Source organism: Etheostoma spectabile, chromosome 23, assembly GCF_008692095.1.
Source record: "Etheostoma spectabile isolate EspeVRDwgs_2016 chromosome 23, UIUC_Espe_1.0, whole genome shotgun sequence".
NCBI lineage: Eukaryota > Metazoa > Chordata > Actinopteri > Perciformes > Percidae > Etheostoma > Etheostoma spectabile.
Window position 1 is genome coordinate 16,173,037 of NC_045755.1, and position 23,137 is coordinate 16,196,173.

Here is a 23,137-nt window from a genome sequence, read left to right on the forward strand (position 1 = left end):
TTTGACCCACAATGGCGACTTGGCACCACTCCACTTGCACTACTCCACCCCTTGGTATACTTGGACACTTTTGCAATTGTTGGTCCTGTTTTCCTGAAAACCTTCTGAATGCCACTGCATACTTAGGTCAACAGAACTACCTCAGCCATTTATTGCCTGACTTTTGCACTATTATATTGACTGTCTACTGTATCCACAATTGCACATTCTCACTCAAATTTTTGCTGCCTTCTTATTTTCTTCATTGATGTGCCTTTCTTATTTTCCCTTTTTATATTGTTTACTGAATGTTATGTTTTGTCGGTGACCTAATTGTAAAATATGTCTGTCTCCACCGTGGGATAGAGAAAACTAATTTCAATCTCTTTGTATTTCTTGACATGTGAAGAAATGACAATAAAGCATACTTTGACCTGAGAAGTTTTATCACTGTTTAGCAGCTCCTCCTGAAGGGTCAGAGGGCCCATTCTGTTGACGTAGCCTACTGTACCTACACGCCGGGGATGAGTATTTGTTTGGGGTGGAGAGAGGAATCTACATGTAATAAAAGCAACTTACCAGTGTCATGACCCCCATGCGCTCATACGCGGCGGGGCTTCGGGCAGGATAGAGTTGGGGGTGAGTGTCCGCTGGGCGGGAGGAGGAGGCCAAGGAGGAGCGGTGGCTGAGGCAGTGATGGAGCTCCGTGTGGTGCATTCGAGCCAGTTGAGGCCCTCAGCTGACACTGGCAACTCGGTTTTCAATCTCCTCCGCCCTCATCCCGTCGACTCCTTCTCCTCCTGGATCAGCCTTGGAAGAGGTAACAGGAGGACATGAGGGGAACCTCAGCAGATTATATGTTTTCATCTCTATGACTTCATCTCAAGACATTTGCCATACAGAGTTGTTGTTTTTTTGTGATACATTTTTGTCTTATTTTTTATATATTTAAAAAAACACCAAACAGTTACAAACAATAAACAATACCAAATAGAGTTACTGTAAAACATACCATCCAATTGCCGATAATTTTCCACTCGACTTACACAATGGACTTTTTTAAAAATCAGCATCCCTGCTACAGAGTAAGTCTTCTTTATGGAGGCGGATTTCTGAGTTTGCCTAACAAAGTCCATTAAATACCTACAGTAGGAGCCAAACTAAATAAGGCCAAAGTGATGAGATAAAAGGCTAAAAGTTAGATCATTATTTTACCCTTAGCCAGGTCTAACCTCTATAATAGCTGAAGCTCGACTCTTGCATTTATGCTCCTATCTCACATCAGATTTGAATTAGTCTTCCTGAACGAAATGTGGCACTGTGTCTATAGATGGGATGTACATAGCAAAGACCAAAAGCCACATTAACAACCCTTGAAATTAAACTAAGTGAAGCTGCGCCCGGGGGTATGAATACTTATCAGCACAGGCTAATTACAGCATAACAACAAAAAGCAGACCACATTTCCTAAAACATTTAGTTCATACAAGAAAAATGTGTGGTTCATAACGAAGAGCGACTACAGACATGCTAAAGACAACTTTTACCTTAGAATGAGCTTGACAGGTACTTGCGTGCAATTTGTCAGAGGCAGTATATCAAGACATATTTTAGCAAAGTTGGGGGGAATAGATGTCTAAAACATACTGATAAAAAAAGAATGAAGAGTTTGAAAGGTAATTATCTGCAGGTTTGTTTTTCTTATTGACATGATAAAAAACCACCAAACTTGTTGATCTCAATGGGTGTGTTTTAATACTACAATATACTGTATATTTAAAAGGTCCCACGGCACAAACATTTCACTTTATGAGGTTTTTTAACATTAACATGAGTTCCCCCCCTGCCTAGGTCCCCTAGCGGCTAGAAATGGCGATGGTGTAAACCGAGCCCTGGGTTGTCCTGCTCTGCCTTTGAGAAAATGAAAGCTCAGAGGCCGATCTGATCTGATGGTTCCTTCCCCTTTCTTCTGCTTTGCCCGCCCAGAGAATTTGGCCCACCCTGAGAGAGAGAGACATCTGGCTTTCAAACAAGCAAAGTGGCAGTGCCACCTTGAGACTTGAGATATGGTATTAGGGGACCAATTAGGTCTATATAAAAGCATCCAAAGAGCAGCATTTCATGGGACCTTTAATATAGATATTCTGTGAATTGTAATTTAAGAAGCCAATGATGCGGTAGAAAAAAGGGCACCATTAAGAACATTATAAAAAGTGAAGGAGACAGAGTTAATCCTAACAACAGGACAACATCCCAAAGTCAGAAATATTTTGGTATTCTCCCAATCCCAACTAGACGCAGCTTCTGGGACATGATCCTAACAACATATCAAGTTCTAACTTCATTTGAAGTCAAATGGATACAACACAATAAGTTAAAGGAAGCAATCAAATGCCTGGGTATCTGGCCTCTGATATGAATAAATACTGCAGTGTACCGAATCTCCTTTTTGATTGCGTCCAGCTGCTCCGCAGCATCATGGCCAGAGTTTGGGCATCGTGGCCGCTGGGTGAGAGCATGTCCATGGAGCTGAACATCGTTTCCCTGTCACGTCATCGATGTCGGACATCTCCGTGTCGCTCTCAAAGTGATGGCCCCCGAACCCCGAGCTGCTGTGAGCGCCATTCGTGTTCCCCCAGTGATTTAGCCTGCACATACAACCGGACAGCCTATGAATGCAGATATATAAATTTGGATTAATACATTTAAAAAAACTCATGAGCTTTTTACTGTAGCTTATGCAGTCTCTAAAATATCAATTGGTATGCCTTTTTAATCACTTCAGTAAACAAAATGATGGAGGTGAGCCTGAAGACCCATTTTCATCCTCTAAAGTAACGTATTGCCTTAGTAATTCTGGACATAATAAAAATGCATTGTTTTGGGTTTGTGTTCTCTTTACTTTAACTTTAACCATTCACCATTGAAACCATGTATTTGCGGATAGAAATGACTTCATCCGGAGAGGCTAGCCTGGACCCTCCCTCCTGGCCTATAAAAAACAAACTGTCTGCTACTGAAAGTATACTTAACGTATTTTTGTTTTTTTACATCAAATAAAATTTGATAGTCAAATTCCTTGTTTGTTTACGCAAACCTGGCCAAAAAAGCGATTGTGACTCTGATCTCATTATTGAAGCCCATGTATACTCCTGTGATAAGTTTCTCCCACACTCCCTCACACACAAATAAAAACCCACGCAGCCCTGATGCACTGTGCGTGGCCTGCGCTGGTCACCATAATTACAAAATGAGATAGACACAAGTGACTGAGATCACCTCTTAAATGTCCCTTTATCTCTTCCCATGTTTACACCTCAAACTATAATTCAGTACAAGTGCCTTAAAACATATTGAACGCTATGCGGAGAATTATGAGGTATTCTCAAGGATAAAAAGGACTGTCCCAATTGGATTTTTTTAAGTGATCAGGGATCGGCAGTCACCCCAATCCCCTTACTCCGATCATTTACATCAGTAATTCTACACCATTCTAACTAGAAGCTGATTATATACTTGAGTTTACAAAAATGCTATATGCAGTATAGTTAAATGTATTGAGCTGAATAAATCTTTAAGTTGCTTTGTTTGCTTAGTAATTTTGTAAACCAAAAACGGTGTGCATGCTATTATATCGACAATTATTAAAAAATATGGATTGGGACTTGGTATTGCAGATATTCAATAATTCTAAATCGGATCACGGGTCTAAAAAAGCGAATTAGGAAATCCCTAGACAAGATGTTTATCTCTCATTTCACATCCTTTCCAAAGGTTAATATATCCATACTGGAGACTTTGGTTACACTTTACTTGATCTACAGGTATCTACACAAAGTGACATGACACTGTCATGAACATGTCAATCATTATAAACAATTCAGAAACGTTTATGACATAACACTTCTTTGACTAGTGTCAATTGGTTTTGTCATGACAAGTATGGTTAGGGTTCATGTGTTATGACGTGTTCATGAAAGCGCATGTGTTCATGACATCTTATGTCATTCTTATGTAGAAAACTTCAAGTAAAGTGTTTACCAAGGCCTTTAGCACTTTACATTGCGTTACAGCTTCAGGTTCTACTGGGTGGGCCAAAGAGCTTCCAATTGGCTTAGATTTAGTATGCAGTGGTAAATAGCATTTACTTTAAAGCACAAAACGCAAAGGCAGACAAATAAGACTCTGTGGCTCACCTTGGTTTCACGCAGACCATGCGACCTCTCCTTGGCCGCCGGATGACTTTGGCAGAGCGTAGTGTTCACTGGTTTTCAGCCAGAGATCCCACGAGAATCGAAGCTCAGCTACGTGTCCAGATGAGACCTGAGAAGCACTTTATGATTAACGCCATGTTGTGGAGGATGTGACAAAGAAGAACCTTAGATAACATCCTTCATTCATAGTTCACAGGTTAGGGGACGAGAAATTTTCAGCCAGTCTCTCAATAACCAAACCTCTTAGTTATAATAATGTTGTCTCTATGGATCGGGATCTAGGCAACTGCATGGTAAGGGATGTTTTGTTTCAGGACTGTCTCTTTTGGAGTCGTCGAAAACTAGGATTTATTAAAAGTCTCTGTGTTTACGTCGCAAGCAAATATTGGTTCCATTGACGTTTCCGCTAAGTTTAACGCCTCCAGCATGAGTTTAAACACTCCTTAAGGAAACGAAAATATCAGATGGTTGGGACGGCAGACACAATAACACATCGTGTTAACTGTACTGCCTAAATTCTCTCAATTGAGAGTTCATTAAATGCATCTGTGTATTCATCGAGTCTCACGAATCTTCTTACGTATGAAATGAGTTGTGTCTCCTGAGTTTTCTTAACACACTTTAAGTTACCTAGTGTGTGCCTACACTGAACATCTTCTGGGTCTCATACTGAAGACCAACAGTATCCTACACACTTTGCCCGAGTTATGAAGGAATTACAAAAGATGAGACACTAAATGCTATGGTAATGTTCCATAACAGGTTATGCAGACAGTACACCAATCAAATATGTGTTTTTTTTACCTCAAGCGTACCAGTGACGTGGTGTAAAGATATTCTTGTAGGATCGCGCTTGTTATGCATGCCTCAATGGCTGCAATTGTTTGTCTAAGGAGGAGATTAAGGCTGCTGCTGTCACGCACCAGCACTGTAATATTATTGTCATACAGCATGAAAAGGAAGCTAGAAAAAATCCAAGAATAGATATGAGAGTTCAGTGATACCAGTGTTTCTAACAATAGTGCAGAGCCAATTGTTTCATCAGCGTCAGATAAATATTACATCCATTTTATGTGATCTCGGTTACATAGACCAACTTAGATTAGATTGGTTATACTCGTCTAGATTTGGGCCTTTAATTACATCTCTACAGGACCTTAGCCAGTAAATGTCATCCAAACACAAAGTAACGAGAGCTTCCTTGACTGTAGCTAGATGAGGAATCTGTAAAACGTACGTAAGGCACACAGACGTTAAGAACATGCCTCTTTTCAGAGTCAAGCAATCTTCTTGAGTCAATTGCTCACTCTAAGATAGTGTGTAGCCCATAGTTTGTTTTCAAATACTGACAAACATTTTGGACACAGCCCCATCTGGTTTTCATGCAGTTGCCTAATTGTCTGTGAGCTCCAAACTCCAGTGAACTGAATCTAATTTATGTTTGGAGCCATTTTCTTAGAAACACCAACTGGCTAAAACCTCTTGTTTTCTTGTACAGATGGCTTGTCAATTTAACGTCTAAATCAAAGTAATGTATTGCAGATTGTCCCGTGGTAGAAAAGAAAGCAGCAGATGCTAATCTACCAACAATTGACTGTTTGCTAAACAGTTTTCATAATCTGGTAATCTTTTCTTTAACATACTTACATACTAGGCCTAAATAGCTCTACACTGCAGTATGAGAACAATGCTGTTTGGTGTTAGTTAGTGCTGTCCATGGATCATTACCCTGTGAAGATACAAACTTTTTGCCTGAACATGTAGCTTTCAGCTCTGTATTTAACACTATTTTGCAGCCATCAAGTGTTTAAAGGTGTATGTATTGTATAAGTCCTATTCACAAAATTGGGTGACAATGTTTTTAACTCATGAAGCTAATGTTTTTAGTTATAGTTAACATTACTAGCTTAACTAGTTAGTTAAGCTAACATTAGCTCCATGAGTTGGTAGCCGATAGCCATAGCTACAGTTCAGCCATCTTGAACTTTTCGGCAATCAGTCTTACAACAATTTAGACCTTATAGGTCTACATCAATAGGACCACGGCCAACATTTTGGCAGGGTGGAGATTTTCTTCACAACATCCATGGTTGTTTTCCGGCACCAAATATCTGGGCCACCGTCCACACACTTTCTCTTCTGTGCGCAGTCATTGTTTGCACTCCAAATTGATTTTTTGGAGATGTTTTAGGTCCAGGCAACATTTCAGCTAATCTCTATCAACAGATTATCTGCATATGAATGTGAATTGTATGCATGTCTATGTCATGCAATACAAAGCGGGCATAGCAACAGATCTAAGGGTGGCCGGGATCAGCAAATAGGCAATTTCATAGTTCAAAGTTCAATGGAGATTTTCAGGGTCCAGTGGTCTAAAGCCATATGGCTTAAGTGTTAAATATAACTAGCCTCAAAATCAACCCCCCCCCCCCCCCCCACACACACACACACACCACACACACACACACACACACACACACACACCACACACACACACACACACCACACACACACACACACCACACACACACACACACACACACCCTACCGTGACAGGGTGGGTTCTGTGAGGGAGCCTGCCCTCAATCTGAATTGGTCCAGCTCTGATCTCAGTTTCTCAATCTCTTCTGCCAGATGTCTGGACAAACACATTTGACATATGTCATAACGAACTTGTCTATGATATGATGATATATGATGTCGATGATTGCCCAAAGAATGATCATCCCAGTATTTCATACTTAGTCATATTGGTGAAGTCACGGTTGATTATCTTCAATGCTAATACCGTCTAATTTGTGATACTTTGTAGTGTTTCCCATACTGCTAGTAATTAATTTTATTATATTTCCCCGAGTGGGATACTTATGAATATTCAACTGCAGGTTAATACAATGAAATAATGCCAACAGCCAACCTCATTATTTCTCTATTGAGAAGTACTTACTACAGCAACCTCATGTAATATGTAGGAGATTTAAAAAAAAAAGAAGAAAAAAAGACATGATCATCATTTCTTGATCATTGCAACCTACTTTTCATGGATTGAGTCTTCGTATTGTTTTCTGTAACCTCTGAATCTTGGATTAACAAATTCTGCAGAAAACGAAAAAACAAAGTCAGGTGAGAAAATCCACCTCCTCCAGACATTAATTGGACAGAACTGATTATGATATGGTTTCCATCAACATGGCAGCCATCTTTAACCTCTCTTCTAGAGCTGCCATTTCTCTCCTTCAGGTGGAGCGTAGACGCTCGTTGGACTCTGTGAGGATCTGTCCACCGTGTCCGACAGTCTCTTGTTATGCTCCTCATTCTTTTTCCTCTGTCGAGCTGGAGGGATTATAGTTCACATGATTGAAGAGTATTATTTTTGGTTAGTAACCAGATATCTGAAGATATAGGAAGGTGGTATTCCCAACCTTTTGGCTTGTAAACCCCTAAAAGCAAAGCAACGTTTGCTATTTTGTTTTTTCGACTTTCATATCCGTTATAATCTGTGACCTCACAGATTGAATTTGTGGCCCTTTTGCGGTCCCAAGCCCAGGTTTGGAATCACGGCTGTATATAGAAACAAGAATGTCTATTCTTGAGCCGATGTGCGATTAGATGAGTTGTTTTAACGCTGGTAGGCATAAAGCTGTTTTCTGTATTTTTTGTGCAAGTTTTAGATCTAACAATGAATTCCCTTAATTCCCACAGCCGTTTGAACTGCCTCTCAGTGTGAACTAGAATACATAATATCTAACTTCAAATTCAGAGTTCAAAACAGGTCTGATCCTGCTTTAAGCATGCCTCAAAACCTTGTGAACCCCTTCCTGAGGTTACATTACATTATCAATACTTTTCTCTTACAAAATGGATATCTGTGATTTCTACAAAACGTGTACACTGTAATCTCCCCACTACGGATCAATAAAAAGTGTAAAATTAAATAAATTATCTAGGATTTTGGATGATACTATAAAATGCGACTTCAAAGATGATGTCATCCACAATAAGTAGGACATTATTGCATCATTTAGGGCATTTTACAAACCATTCTATCGGCGTAGTGTGTGAAGCATTGATTTGGTCTATGTCAGTGGGGATTCAGACGATGTGTCATCAGTCGCAGTCACCTCAAGCTGCCATGCTCATGCGGGATTGGCTGCCTGTTTAACGTTCCCTGGCACGACGCCTCTGTGGTGACTCACCCTAGCAGCTCCTGGTTCTTCTCCTCCAGCTGGCATTCCAAGTGCCTCATCCGCTCCTCAATGCTCCCGTGACGCTCTTCCGCCACAGATGGATCACAGCATAGAACAGACAAAAAAGAGGCGTGATGATCTGCGTGTTTGACAGCCTGAAGGGCAACAAAAAGAAAGCATGGGGCGACGACACAAGCCAAAGCCTCTCCCCAAACTCAAAGATGGATGTCTATCGTTATAAAGCATAACAGGGAGAGAGCTGGCTGAAACAAAAAGTGACAAGAACAAGGATGGGAGAGAGGCCACAAAGGACAGAATGAAAGAGGAAGAGAGCTCCTCCAGCACTGCCAAGTATGAGCTCCAGCCAGAAGTGCCATGCAGCTGTCCCATAGTGGTAGAACACCAGAGCAGAATCCCAGTACAACACGATCGCCACAAAACACTAATAAGATAAATGAATGAATCTGCTCTCTACAGGAATTGGCAGTAGCTATGACGCCCTCTGGACTACCTTCAAGAATGGAGTTCATTTCTTGGAGTTTAGTTTCCATAACAAGTGATAATCATCAGGGAGGAAGAGAGCTGGAGTCAGACTTTGTGACCGGGAGAGGAGAGGGACATGTTGAAACGTCATGACATGACACCACGTGCACACTAACACATAGGTATAGAAAAATTAAGAGACAAGGGCATCTGTGGAACATGTCAACAGTATGTGTGGTAATGTATGCATCACGTGTGTTCTTACCTTGGTGAGGGCTGCTATCCTCTGGGCCAGTTCAGCCTCTACCTCTGGCAGCGTCTCCGCCTCTCATGGTCTGCTGGCTTTCTGCTCTGCAAGCTCCAGCCTCTCCTGTAGCTGCCTGTTCTTTCTCCTCCATCTGTGACACAACACACACACACACACACACACAACACCAAGAACATTAACAGGTAGTCATTTAGAAGATTCCGAGATATTGCATACAGTAAACGTTCAAATAAAATTATGAAAATAATGGCCCAAATTTTATAATACAGAATAAAGGTATACAGTATGTACATATACTACTACTCCTTTCTTAGAATTGCCCCGTCGTATTTTGACCACAATTCTTTCAAAACAACAATCTGATATTGGTATTGCCCCTTGCAAAACAAGACATTAATAATTTATAGTGTTTATAAGATATGCATTTATAAAGAAATTATGCTATTTGGAAGTCAAAATTTGGACTGCCACTGCCAATTTAACCTTTTAACAGAAAACACTATAACACTATTTGCATTTTTATGTAATTATGCAATAGCGTCCTCATAGAACAAAAGAAAGCAGATTTACTATTCAAAGTGACACATTGAGCATACTTGAGACACTTTTCCATGTGAATACACAATATACCTTAAACCAACTTTGGGATTGTGCATCCAGCTTATGACTTTTGAGCCATGAACGGGCTTTTATGTGAAACATTTGGAGAGGGTTAGAGTTTATGACAGTAGCTTCACATTGAAGAAAAGAAAGATAAAGTACAACCAATTGGATTTAATTAGCCAGTGAGAATAGAGTTTCTGTTAAGAGAAAAAACAGAACACCTAGTTATTTCTACAGCACTTATTCCATCAGTACATCAACCTAAATTTACCAAGACAACGGTAAACATGGAGGAGTGTTAGCTTGCAAAAACGCAAACAGCAGCTTAAGCCAAGTAAAACTGAAACAGATTGAACACACTTATAGTAGGTGAAAGTAGAATAAAGACGATGCAATTAAGGACATTTTACATTCCCCTATGTCCTGGCATATAACCACATCGTCTGTGTTCCTTCCTACTTTTTAAATGTCAGCAGAGCATCATCGCCTGGTAGAAAAGATTCCCACATATCTTCAGTAGAGACTGGATACGTGAGGCTCTGGTAGTGCGCCTCAACCCTTCTTCAAAATAGCACCATAACATCAGAACAGCAGCAGCTCGGCACTTGCCAAGAGTGACAGTTGCAGCGTTTACTCAGCAGATAGCAGTAATTGCCCTGTAATGCATTCAGATTACATTATATAGAGGGAAATCAAACCCAGCATTTAGTGATGCTTTCACTGTGACTTGTCTTTCCGTTGCGTGTCAAGACTTCTCTCCCTGCATTCCTCGGGGCTCTGATCAGTTTTAAGACCCTTTTTTGGGGCTGACTTGGCAGCCTTTGCCACTGCAAGATGCTCTGCTCCCCAAAGCATCGGGCCTGGCAGCTCAATAAGCAATGATTAGACTGGATTGGGGCAAGGCAGTTGTTGTTTGTGTGTCAGTGATATTTCTGTCTTTACCCGGATCATCATCCCTTGGTGTGTGAGATGACACTGGGGAAACATGACAATGTTTTTTTGTTTGCAACATCCTCTTTTGTTGTTGTTGTTGTCTTTCGCCCGTCATTTCTTCTTATCCTCATCCTCTGTACCAATGGCCAAGCCTACATCCCCTGAACCACTCATCTTCAAACATCGGCGGCCAGATCCCGGTTCAGCTTCTGGCACAACAACAAGTAAACTCTTTACACAGCCGGCAGGAAGTGTGTTTGTGTGTGGCAGCTTAAACCGAAAGCTTTCGAGGTTATTCTGTTCTGGTGTCCTTTCGGGGTGCATTTATTTGTAGAGTGGTCTTGTAGTCATCTTGATGAATGAGGTGCTTATGTTGGTTTACACCAAAAGGGGAAAACTTGACTCTCAATTCCCACAACAGCATTTCTCGGAAATAGAAACATTTTCTTGCTGAAGTTCGATAGCAGATTGGTACCAATCTAACGCGTACAGTAAATATGTAGCTAGCAGCCAGTTAGCTTAGCTGAAGACTGAACATTATTTGTGGTGTCTTAGCTCTTTTTCACAGCAAAGCCAAAGGGCTTGTGTCCCATGGTGTCTTTGCGCGCCCCAAGATTACTTCTGCTCATATTAATGTTGACATTCTTTCTATGCTTTCAGAGCTCAGCTGGTGCTTCAGCCGAACTCATGGAAATGTCACTCATCTTTTATGGCCAGGCAATTTATCTAATTGGCTGCAATGAATCCAATAATCATCAAAGGAGTATAAATCTGTATCTTTCTCTTGTTATATGTAAAGCATTAAATAAGTTGTGAAAATGACTTTCAATCGTCTGCATCTGCTCAAAGTAAAACTGTCAAAATTCCTTCCCGGTAGTAATTTCCTCGACCTTATTTGACACAAGTCAAGAGGATTTCTCATTGCCAAACCTCTGTGGATCAGCTCTAAGGGCTTTGTTAACTGACAAACCATCTATCTTACACAACCAGCTGCATGCATGTTTCTATTTTTCTGAATCAGTTAATTTGTTGACAAAATGGCTGGCAATTCAGCTCTGAATGGTCTATTTCGATGCTACCTCGACCCACAACTCAATTTGATGAAAAGAAATATATATATTGATAAACTCTAAGGATTAAAAGATCATCCGTCACTTGGACCTCACAAAACCCTCCATGGATTATACAGACCTCTTAGGAAAGCTCCTTATTGGCCAACTCGTTCTCCAGTTTGTCGTTGACTTCGTGCACCAGGTGGACTCTCGTTGGGCGCTCAGGAGCGTTTTTCCAACGTTACGATCCGCTCCTCATGTCCTCTTTCTGACACATGGCCTGCATGCAGACACACATATCAGGGCATCAGAGCATAACAGAATATGAAAATAAGACGAGAGCAGTGAAGTGGAGCATTCTTTAAACTTATGTTTTCTTTTGGTCATCTGCAGCTCAACTCTAGCTAACTCGCAGATGTATTTTTGCAAACATGATTTTCATTTGGGCCTATACAGCTACATGATTTCATACAGCATGTTATGGTACAAATACTTCTATAACAACTAAAAGCTACAATTCAGCTACAACCTTTTCATAACACGTCCAGAAGCCGTCACACAATTTCTGAACATGAAATATAAAAGCAAAGCCAAGCTGAAAAATTGATAACAACGCTTTTGTCTCAAAAAAGCACCATACATGACATAACCAAAAATCAAATACAACAATCAATAACGCTTCATAAAGTACAAATCACACCAGTGATTCTTGTATCTCACACTGCTGCCATGAAACAAGGTCCATCCCTCACAGCAGCAACAATAGCTGTGAAGCGGAGTTCATTCCTGCATGGGGCATTGCTGCAGATACAAATCCATGCAACACCACGTAGTTCCAAAACCACACAGGGAGAGCTAAGAAACTGATGGAGTCAGAGGGGCAGTGGGGGGTCATAACAAACTCTGCTATGTCACGATCACTGCCTCAACCTGCATCGTTTGAAATCGATAGCAGTTTCACCTCACACGGACGTTTATGGGCTTATTATTGGGCTTCTGAAATTGCCAATGAATAACACAAACGCACTCTTCAGCAGGAGAGTGCATTTAACTGGCTGGTTTAGGGACCTGGGCATTCAAGCTGAAATGGTGTTTAAAAACCAAACAATGGCAGATGCCAAACAGCTGCTGTTTTTTTTTCTCTGGATTTTTTTTTTTTCATGTTAAGTGTAAGTGTGTGTCTTTAAGTGTTTTGTAAACTAATGGGGTCTGTGTATTCTATTTTATGGGATTCACTTGTTTGCCTGCATTGTTTGAGAAAGACTTGTAGAAGGAATAAAAAAAAAAAAAAGCATTTGTACGTAAAAAAGGGCCTTCAACATGTGCATGTCGCAAAATACATAGTCATAAAGAGGGAGCGTGAGAGTATATGCTAATAGAGCTTTTTTTAGGCCAATGCTAGCTGTCTTTGATGTCTCTCTTGCAACTGTTATTCTCTTGTAATGTTGTTGCGTGCGTCCGTGTGTGTGTGTGCCTGCTTCTCCCTTGTACCCAATGTGTGTGTGCTGTAACCTCTTTGAAGTCCCTCTGGTACTTGTTGTTCATCTCCTCCGACTTGATGAGGTCCTTCCGGGGGTCTCCAGCTCCTGCTCCACCTCCGAGACCCGGGAGGAGAGGGAGGACATGCGCTCCTTCATCTGAGCCAGCTCGTAGTTCTGCTTCTCCAGGAGGTCCTGCAGCTCACCACCTGGCTCGCCTCGTGGGCCGACTCCAGAGCCGTTGGACGGCGCTGGGGGCGGACAGATGAGGACGAAGGGACAGCAGCTTTAGCTTCAGTTTGACCAATCTGTTGTAGTATTTCATGCGCCACATACCCTTTACACAAAATATGGCATTGGTACAGAGTGCTGGTTTGTTTGTCATCCAAAGTGTGTACATTGTGAAGGGCTATGTGGTCATCTTTGCTGTGTTGTTGTTGTTGTTGTTGTTTGTGTCTTATGGGCCCATTTGTTTAGGACACTCACAGCACATGCATGTAAATCCCTCACACTCACACCACTCTTATACTCTAAATATTTCTCTTTAAAAAAATTGTTTTACCTACACAGGGACTGAAGGTAAAAAAAAATTGGAATATCCAGAACCTCAGACCTCAGATCCTCAGAATGCAGAAAAATGATACATTACATTGGAATGGAATGGGTGAAATTGTTTTAATTTTCTGTCATGCCCTGGCTTCCTGTGGTGTTTTGAAGTGGGCCTTGAGAAATCAGTCTCGCTCCCACTTCAGATACAATTTATTTTCCTTTAGAGTTACCCACATGTCACTCTAATATTCAAGTTCATGGGCTCAAGGCTTTGGCTCTTTCCCTTGCTTTATTTCTGCTGGTGACAAAGACTGGGTCACTGAGAACCACTTCAGATTCCATTGGAAGATTGCTTTGACACTTGCATTAGTACTATGATTAGATTACGCTGAGTTCTCACTCCACGCAGCTCCCACGATTCTCTGCATGAGGTAGATTAATGAGGGCGAGAGATGCAACTTAAGCATGTGTTTAGACCAAGAACATGCATCCGAAACAACTTTATCACGTTTAACACCCGCCTAAATAAAGCTTTTCCACATGTCTAATTTAATTATTGTAAAGCAGTGGAAGTGAAGATTGAGGTAAAGTGATCTCTTTATTCTGCATCTCTCTCCATGTTTCTGCTGTATCAGACCCAGCTGCCCGTCCTCGCCATCCATCTGTGAGGACAAACCTAATTGGCGTCTCTGCCTCAGCCCGTGATCAATGATTCACCCGAGCAGGGAACAAAACCCACTAAATCACACCACTGATGTTAAACCAGCGCTCCAGCAACATCTCAGAAAAAGGACCAACTTTAGGCTTAGCTCAACTTTATTGGAAATGTCCCACCGATGATACATTTTAACCGTGGCTCCCATTAGTGTGCCATTTCACAGTCTTATAACATTTAGCCACCTTTTTCTTTAAGACCGAGAAAGGTTTTATTTTTTAATTAAATCTAAGAGCTTGGACAAAGTTTTGCATCCATTTGAGCAGATACATTTTAAGGGGCAGATCAGCCAAAACACAAATCACATCATCTCACTTAACTCACCCCTGGCTGAGCCAAGCAGAGTTTTGGTTCTTTGCCCAAGTTCTGAGAATTCTGCCTCTACTGCCACACCATTATATAGAGGAGAGTTCATTTCACAGCAGTAAAAAATCTACTTAAGTGCTGTGTTTTTGAGAAACAGTGACGTTAGGCTACATGACAGTCTACCAATTTCTACCCAGAGAGGTTTGTGGGGACGGACATTAGCGCAATTTGGTATCAATTCTGTATCACTTATATTTAGTGATTCATGGGTTATTTTGTTCACATACACACAAAGATTTGAGTGAATTAAGTGTGGCTACTCTAAAAATTGAAAAAAGATTTGAAAGTAATTTCAGATGTCACAATTCCAGGAGCACTATATAATAACATTTTGTATCGCAAAAGTGTGCAATACAATGTTGACATGGATTTCTTCAATTTTTGAAGGAAAAAATAAAGATGCGTGTAGTACAGTGCAACTGTGAGATACCTACCCTTCACTTGAGTACTGCCATTTTATGCAACTTCACACATTACTATATTCAGAGGGTTTATTAGACAGCTATAGTTAACTCATTTATAGTGTGGTATTCCTAAACATGAATATGTTTTTGCTTTGTGTAGTTTTGCTTTATCAACCACTTACTTAGCATTGCCATAAAACCTTCTCCTTGTCATATCATTGATGCTAAATACAACACTGAATAGCAAAACCATTCAGCCGCTTCTAGTTACAAAAAAGTACAAATCCGTGACTTTTCATGTTTCTCTATTCTGACGACATGGCCGAGATGAAGGAAAGATGGCAGCAACGTTGCTGGCTTTCCTACCTAACATTTTTTTTCATTTACCCACCTTTCACAATACTCTTTTCTGTAATTGTTTAACAAAAGTAAAGGTAACCCAGGTGTAGAGTGTGTCAGTTCATCTGTTCCCTAGGAGAATTGGTGGAAGTACTAAGTACTATACCACACTGTAAAATACTACAAGTTACGTTGTGCAGTGAAAATGCTACTAGCTAAAAGTATGTAAGTATCAACAGGACTAAAATTAAAAAGTAACAGTACCGAATGCGAAAAAATCATAAAAAGACCATTAAAAAGGTGTAGGCTTACAGTAATTATGGTTGGGTAGTTTATTTTAAAAAACATATTTATAAAGTACTACTATGTGTTTTGTGGGCAACTATTTTATTTGTAAAGTAACTAAAAGCAGTCCGATAAATGTAGTGGAGTATTTCTCCTGAAAGTAGCGGAGTAGACGTAGACAGTAGCATGAAAAGAAAAGACTCAAGTAAAGTACCTTAAATTTGTACTTGAGCACAATACTTGAGTAAATCTACTAGTTACTATCCACCAGTGCCTAGGAGTGATTGGCAGTGAAACATATCCAGGACTGGTTCACCGCTGGATGCTCACACCAGAAAAATTAAAAGGTGAAGCAATGCATCATCTGTCATACTGCATTTGTGTTGTCAGGCAGATCCAGGTTTATGCTAAAGCTCTGAGAGCTCAGTGGGTCAATACGCACCTCAAGAGCTGCACTTCCCCCCTTCCTCCCCTCTCACTGACCTCTCTCCTCACCTGTCACATTAATGACACCAAACGACACGTGAGAATCAAGTGGAGAATTTTGCTTCCAAGAAAATGATGCGCCCTAAGATCAGGGTCCCCGGGACTGCAGTCACACTGAATAACCAGCCTCTTACCTGGACCCATTTTTAGCAGTTGACAGACAGACACAGAACACACACACCCACAGACAGACAACACCTTTGCTTTTGCAAACACATGCACAAAAATTTTAAAAACAGCACACGTTTATATTCATTCCTTTTATCTTCACAAAACAGGGCAGCTTGTCTCCTCATCAAACCGCCATTCATCTTTTTACTCCTAACATCCCCCCCCCCCCCGCCGCCGACACACTCCCCTCGTCCAGCCGACTGCTCAAGTAATAGCATCTCCATTGATCTACCCAGGCATCCTGTGTAAGATGCAGACGCCGCTGTCTGCAGGTAAAAAGGATTTTGAAGGTCTCTGATGCGGTGTTCTGCATTATCCGGAACACTTCTGTTCTTTAAATGAATAATCACAGGGCCATTTGTATTCACTATGCAGGTTCACGTGTGCTCCTGCATAATAAAAGAAGGTCACAGCAAGACTCTCCTTCAACTGCGGGCACCTTCAAATACCAGCAGATAAATATTTGAAACCTTTCATTAACATGTTAATAACAGCATCCTGAAAATTAAAACACAGGAGGAGGTCAATGGTAATTATTGCATGTATACCACCAAAATGTGATTTTTACTTGAAGACATTCAATGATAAGTAAATATGGCATGTTAATATTGTGTGATGGTTTGGAGTGTGTAAAACATCAGCTGCATCCGGTCCTAGCAACATTTAGGATACCAAGATCATGTACTCTTCTTAAAAAAAATGGTTGCCGATCATATTGTTATGTTAAGAATTCCTATCTCAATGCAAGGCTACAAGAACTGTCATTGTTTCTTTATTTTAAATTAAAACTCCTCAACTGAGGCAACCTAAAAAGACCAAATTTAGTTTATTGCATCTTTAACTTAGCTAACAAAGCTTCTTAAATCCGAGCCCTTTTTCTGCTAGTTTTATGGTTTGGTTTTGTACTGGGTAGCTTAAATCTTCATACAAGTTTAACAAAGGCTTGCAAAAATAAGTAAAACGGCTTCCCTTTGGCAAAATATTTTGTTGGTTTCTGGGAGTTTTTGCAGTTCAGTATGAGTTTTTTAAGACAGACCCAGATAATTTGTAGGCGCAAAAACATGCCAAAAAATGGATTTGTATTTATAGGCACATTTTACAATATTCCTGGCAGTTGTACAGTCCGAAAAGCATTTAGACCATCATGCAGCAAGATAAAATGCATGGAAAACTGTTGTAAAATCAGACTAAAGTTTTTCTTATATTAGCTCAGTTCAGTTTGGAGCATGTCATATAAACTGTGCCCAAACGGATTGACACAGAGCTTTACCACCTCCTCTGTGCATGTTGACGTAGGCCAAAAGTGTGTGTAGGTAAAGATGACTACTCCACTACTGCAGCCAGGGAAGACAAAAACTGGTTGTCCATCCATATGTTTAAAAAAATTAAATCCATTTCTCATCAAGAGGCTCACCTTGCCATGACCTTCTGTTGAGCTTCACTCCCTCCAGTATGTCCTCTCCTCCGTCCCCAGAAGCCACTTTTCTCTGAATGTGACATTTTGTTCCCGCAAGGCCACAATCTGCAGGATTGCAACAAGCACACAGATTAGATCTGAAATAAGCACAATGTCAAATACCTGCATACTTTATGTTGGAAGGTTAAGAGAGCTGAGAGTTAAAAAAAATCAATATCAGACTTTAAATTGTTTTATTATTGCATTTCCTTCAATGTGGCTTCGACCACATCAACATGTTAAACCTCAATGTTTAAACATGAATTAGCCCACAGCATAAATGCATTCCCCTCTTATGCAACACTCGTAATTACAGTTCGTCCCTCCCTGTAGGAATTTATGAAGATGGCTTTAACCAACAAGGAGCTAGAAGAGCGTGAGCACTGATCCATCACTATATTATCATGTTCTGCGGACCGCGTGTCTCCTTTCACCACCTTCAGCAACTGTCCTAAAGTCATAATCCTGTCGAGGGGTGACGACACAACAATAATTAGGTTCTTCCTTGACAAACACCATGATTATGGCTCTCCTTGCGTTGGGAAAGAGAACGGTAGACACTTGGCCTCTCTCATAAACAACTTAATGCCCCTGAGACTTTGTAAGTAAGTAAGTAAACTTTATTTATATAGCCCTTTCACACAACAAAGGGTCACAAACTGCTTTACAGTAGAAAACAAAATAAAACAGTAACACATAAAATACTAAGCCATACTGCTAGTTAAATCTGTCTAAAAAGATGGTCTTGAGGTGCTTTTTAAAAGATTCCACAGAATCCAAAGCTCTCAAGGCTAAGGGAAGAGAATTCCAAAGCCATGGAGCCGCCACAGAAAGGCTTGATCACCTCTAGTTTTAAATCATGTTCTGGGGACAGTTAAAGGTCTTGGCCTGAAGACCTCAGAGAACGACCAAGTGTATGCGTGCAGTGGATTGCAGCTTTGATGTTCTTTTTGCTCGCAGTGGTTTTCTCCTTGGAACCTGCCATGCAGGCCATTTTTGCCGTCTTCCTGATGGTGGAGGCATGAACCTGTCCTTAACGAGGCAAGTGAGGCATGCAGTTCTTTGGACGTTGTTGTGGGGTCTTTTGTGACCTCTTGGATGAGTCGTCGCTGCGCTCTGGGGTAATTTTGGGCGGCCGGCCACTCGGGAAGGTTCACCACTGTTCCATGTCTTACTGTGGTTCGCTGGATTCCAAGCTTTGGAAATGGCTTTATAACCTCTTCCAGACTTATAGATCTCAATTACTTTCTTTCTCAATTTTTCCTGAATTTCTTTGGGTCTCGGCATGATGTGTAGCTTTTAGATCTTCTAGTGGACCTTACTGTGTCAAGCAGCTCCTATTAAGTGATGCCTTGATTGTGAACAGGTGTGGCAATAATCAGGCCTGGGTGTGGCTAGAGAAATTGAACTCAGGTGTGGACAACCACGTTATAGTATGTTTTAACAAGGGGGCAATCACTTTTTCACACAGGCCATATGGTTTATTTTTTTTCACCTTTAATAATAAACACCTTCATTTACAAATTGCATTTTGTGTTTACTTGTGTTGTCCTTGACTATTGTTTAAATTGGTTTGATGTTCCGAAACACTTAAGTGTGACAAACATGCAAAGGAACAGGAAATGAGGAAGGGGGCAAACACTTTTTCACACCACTGTATTACTCCGGTGCTTAAGGCTTCATTGGCTACCAATAGGTTTTAGAGTGCATTTTAAAATTTGAATCACTACTTATAGGCCTTGCATGGTCAAGCTCCTGCTTACATCCAGGATCCACTGCACGCATACACTCTGGTCTTTCTCTGAGGTCTTCAGGCCAAGACCTTTTAACTGTCCCCAGAACATGATTTAAAACTAGAGGTGATCAAGCCTTTTCTGTGGCGGCTCCATGGCTTTGGAATTCTCTTCCCTTAGCCTTGAGAGCTTTGTTCTGTGGAATCTTTTAAAAAGCACCTCAAGACACACAAGGTGACAACATGCAAAGGACAGGAAAAAGGTCTTGGCCTGAAGACCTCAGAGAACGACCAGAAGTGTATGCGTGCAGTGGATCCTGGATGTAAGCAGGAGCTTGACCATGCAAGGCTCTATAAGTAGTGATTCAAATTTTAAAATGCACTCTAAAACCTATTGGTAGCCAATGAAGAGCCTTAAGCACCGGAGTAATACAGTGTGTGAAAAAGTGTTTGCCCCCTTCCTCATTTCTGTTCCTTTGCAGTTTTGTCACACTTAGTGTTCGGAACATCAAACCAATTTAAACAATAGTCAAGGACAACACAAGTAAACACAAAATGCAATTTGTAAATGAAGGTGTTTATTTAAAGTTGAAAAAAAACCAAACCATCATGCCCTGTGTGAAAAAGTGATTGCCCCCCTTGTTAAAAACATACTTAACTGTGGTTGTCCAACACCTGAGTTCAATTCTCTAGCCACACCCAGGCCTGTTATTGCCACACCTGTTCACAATCAAGGCTCACTTAAATAGGAGCTGCTTGACCAGTAAGGTCCACTAGAAATCCTTAAAAGCTACAACTCATGCCGAGACCCAAGAAATTCAGAACAATTGAGAAAGAAGTAATTGAGATCTATAATCTGGAAGGGTTATAAAGCCATTTCCAAAGCTTTGGAATCCACGCAACCACAGTGAAGACATGGAACAGTGGTGAACCTTCCCGGATGGCCGGCCGCCCAAAATTACCCCAAGAGCGCACGACGACTCATCCAGAGGTCACAAAAGACCCCACAACAACGTCCAAAAACTGCTGCCTCACTTGCCTCAGTTAAGGACAGCGTTCATGCCTCCACCATCGGAAAAGACTGGGCAAATATTGTGGCCCCCTGCATGGCAGAGTTCCAAGGAGAAAACCACTGCTGAGCAAAAAGAACATCAAAGCTGCAATCCACTGCACGCATACACTTCTGGTCGTTCTCTGAGGTCTTCAGGCCAAGACCTTTTAACTGTCCCCAGAACATGATTTAAAACTAGAGGTGATCAAGCCTTTTCTGTGGCGGCTCCATGGCTTTGGAATTCTCTTCCCTTAGCCTTGAGAGCTTTGGATTCTGTGGAATCTTTTAAAAAGCACCTCAAGACACATCTTTTTAGACAAGCTTTTAACTAGCAGTATGGCTTAGTATTTTATGTGTTACTGTTTTATTGTTTTCTACTGTAAAGCACTTTGTGACCCTTTTTGTCTGTGAAAGGTGCTATATAAATAAAGTTTACTTACTTACTTACAAAGTCTCAGGGGCATTAAGTTGTTTATGAGAGACGGCCAAGTGTCTACCGTTCTCTTTCCCAACGCAAGGAGAGCCATAATCACATGGTGTTTGTCAAGGAAGAACCTAATTATTGTTGTTGTCAGTCACCCCTCTGACAGGATTATGACTTTAGGACAGTTGCTGAAGGTGGTGAAAGGAGACACGCGGTCCGCAGAACATGATAATTATAGTGATCGGATCAGTGCTCACGCTCTTCCAGCTCCTTGTTGGTTAAAGCCATCTTCCATAAATTCCTACAGGGAGGGACGAACTGTAATTTACGAGTGTTGCATAAGAGGGGAATGCATTTATGCTGATGGGCTAATTTCATGTTTAAACATTGAGGTTTCAACATGTTCTGATGTGTTGCGAAGCCACATTGAAGGAAATGCAATAATAAAACAATTTAAAGTCTGATATTGATTTTTTTTTAATCTCAGCTCTCTTAACCTTCCAACATAAACTGTATGCAGGTATTCTGACATTGTGCTTATTTCAGATCTAATCTGTGTGCTTGTTGCAATCCTGCAGATTGTGGCCTTGCGGGAACAAAATGCTCACATTCAGAGAAAAGTGGCTTCTGGGGACGGAGGAGAGGACATACTGGAGGGCAGTGAAGCTCAACAGAAGGTCCATGGCAAGGTGAGCCTCCTTGATGAAGAAATGGATTTAATTTTTTTAAACATATGGATGGACACACCAGTTTTTGTCTTCCCTGGCTGCAGTAGTGGAGTAGTCATCTTTACCTAACACACTTTTGGCCTACGTCAACATGCACAGCAGGAGGTGGTAAAGCTCTGTGTCAATCCGTTTGGGCACAGTTTATTATGACATGCTCCAAACTGAACTGAGCTAATATAAGAAAACCTTTTAGTCCTGATTTTACAACAGTTTTCCATGCATTTTATCTTGCTGCATGATGGTCTAAATGCTTTTCGGACTGTACAACTGCCAGGAATATTGTAAAATGTGCCTATATAAATACAAAATCCATTTTTTGGCATGTTTTTGCGCCTACAAATTATCTGGGTCTGTCTTAAAAAACTCATACTGAACTGCAAAAACTCCCAGAAACCAAACAAAATATTTTGCCAAAGGGATAAGCCGTTTTACTTATTTTTGCAAGCCTTTGTTAAACTTGTATGAAGATTTAAGCTACCCAGTACAAAACACAAACCATAAAACTAGCAGAAAAAGGGCTCGGATTTAAGAAGCTTTGTCTAGCTAAGTTAAAGATGCAATAAACTAAATTATTGGTCTTTTTAGGTTGCCTCAGTTGAGGAGTTTATAATTTAAAATAAAGAAACAATGACAGTTCTTGTAGCCTTGCATTGAGATAGTAATTCTTAAACATAACAATATGATCGACGCAACCATTTTTTTTAAGAAAGAGTACATGATCTTGGTATCCTAAATTGTTGCTATGGACCTGGATGCAGCTGATGTTTTACACACTCCAAACCATCACACAATATTTAACATGCACATATTTACTTATCATTGAATGTCTTCAACGTAAAAATCACATTTTGGTGGTATTACATGCACATAATTAATTCCCATTGACCTCCTCCTGGTGTTTTAATTTTCAGGATGCTGTTATTAAACATGTTAATGAAAGGTTTCAAATATTTAGCTCTGCTGGTATTTTGAAGGTGACCCGCAGTTGAAGGAGAGCTCTTGCTGTGACCTTCCTTTTATTATGCAGGAGCACACGTGAACCTGCATAGCTGAATACAAATGGCCCTGTGATTATTCATTTAAAGACAGAAGTGTTCCTGGATAATGCAGAACACCGCATCAGAGACCTTCAAAATCCTTTTTACCTGCAGACAGCGGCGTCTGCATCTTACACAGGATGCCTGGGTAGATCAATGGAGATGCTATTACTTGAGCAGTCGGCTGGACGAGGGGG

The 23,137-nt window shown here is 40.8% G+C and overlaps 1 protein-coding gene across 12 annotated transcripts in view; it reads left to right on the forward strand.

Annotated features, from left to right (window-relative positions):
* Positions 1-23,137, forward strand: part of ppfia2 (PTPRF interacting protein alpha 2) — a 188,865-nt gene that overhangs the window by 127,941 nt on the left and 37,787 nt on the right. For all 12 annotated transcript variants that reach the window (XR_004327812.1, XM_032505504.1, XM_032505505.1 and 9 more), the window contains one exon: positions 21,754-21,864. Coding sequence is in view for 11 of the 12 variants with exons in the window: in XM_032505504.1 (XP_032361395.1) it covers positions 21,754-21,864 (111 nt within the window). In the remaining variant the exon portion in view is untranslated. The remainder of the gene's footprint in view (positions 1-21,753; positions 21,865-23,137) is intronic.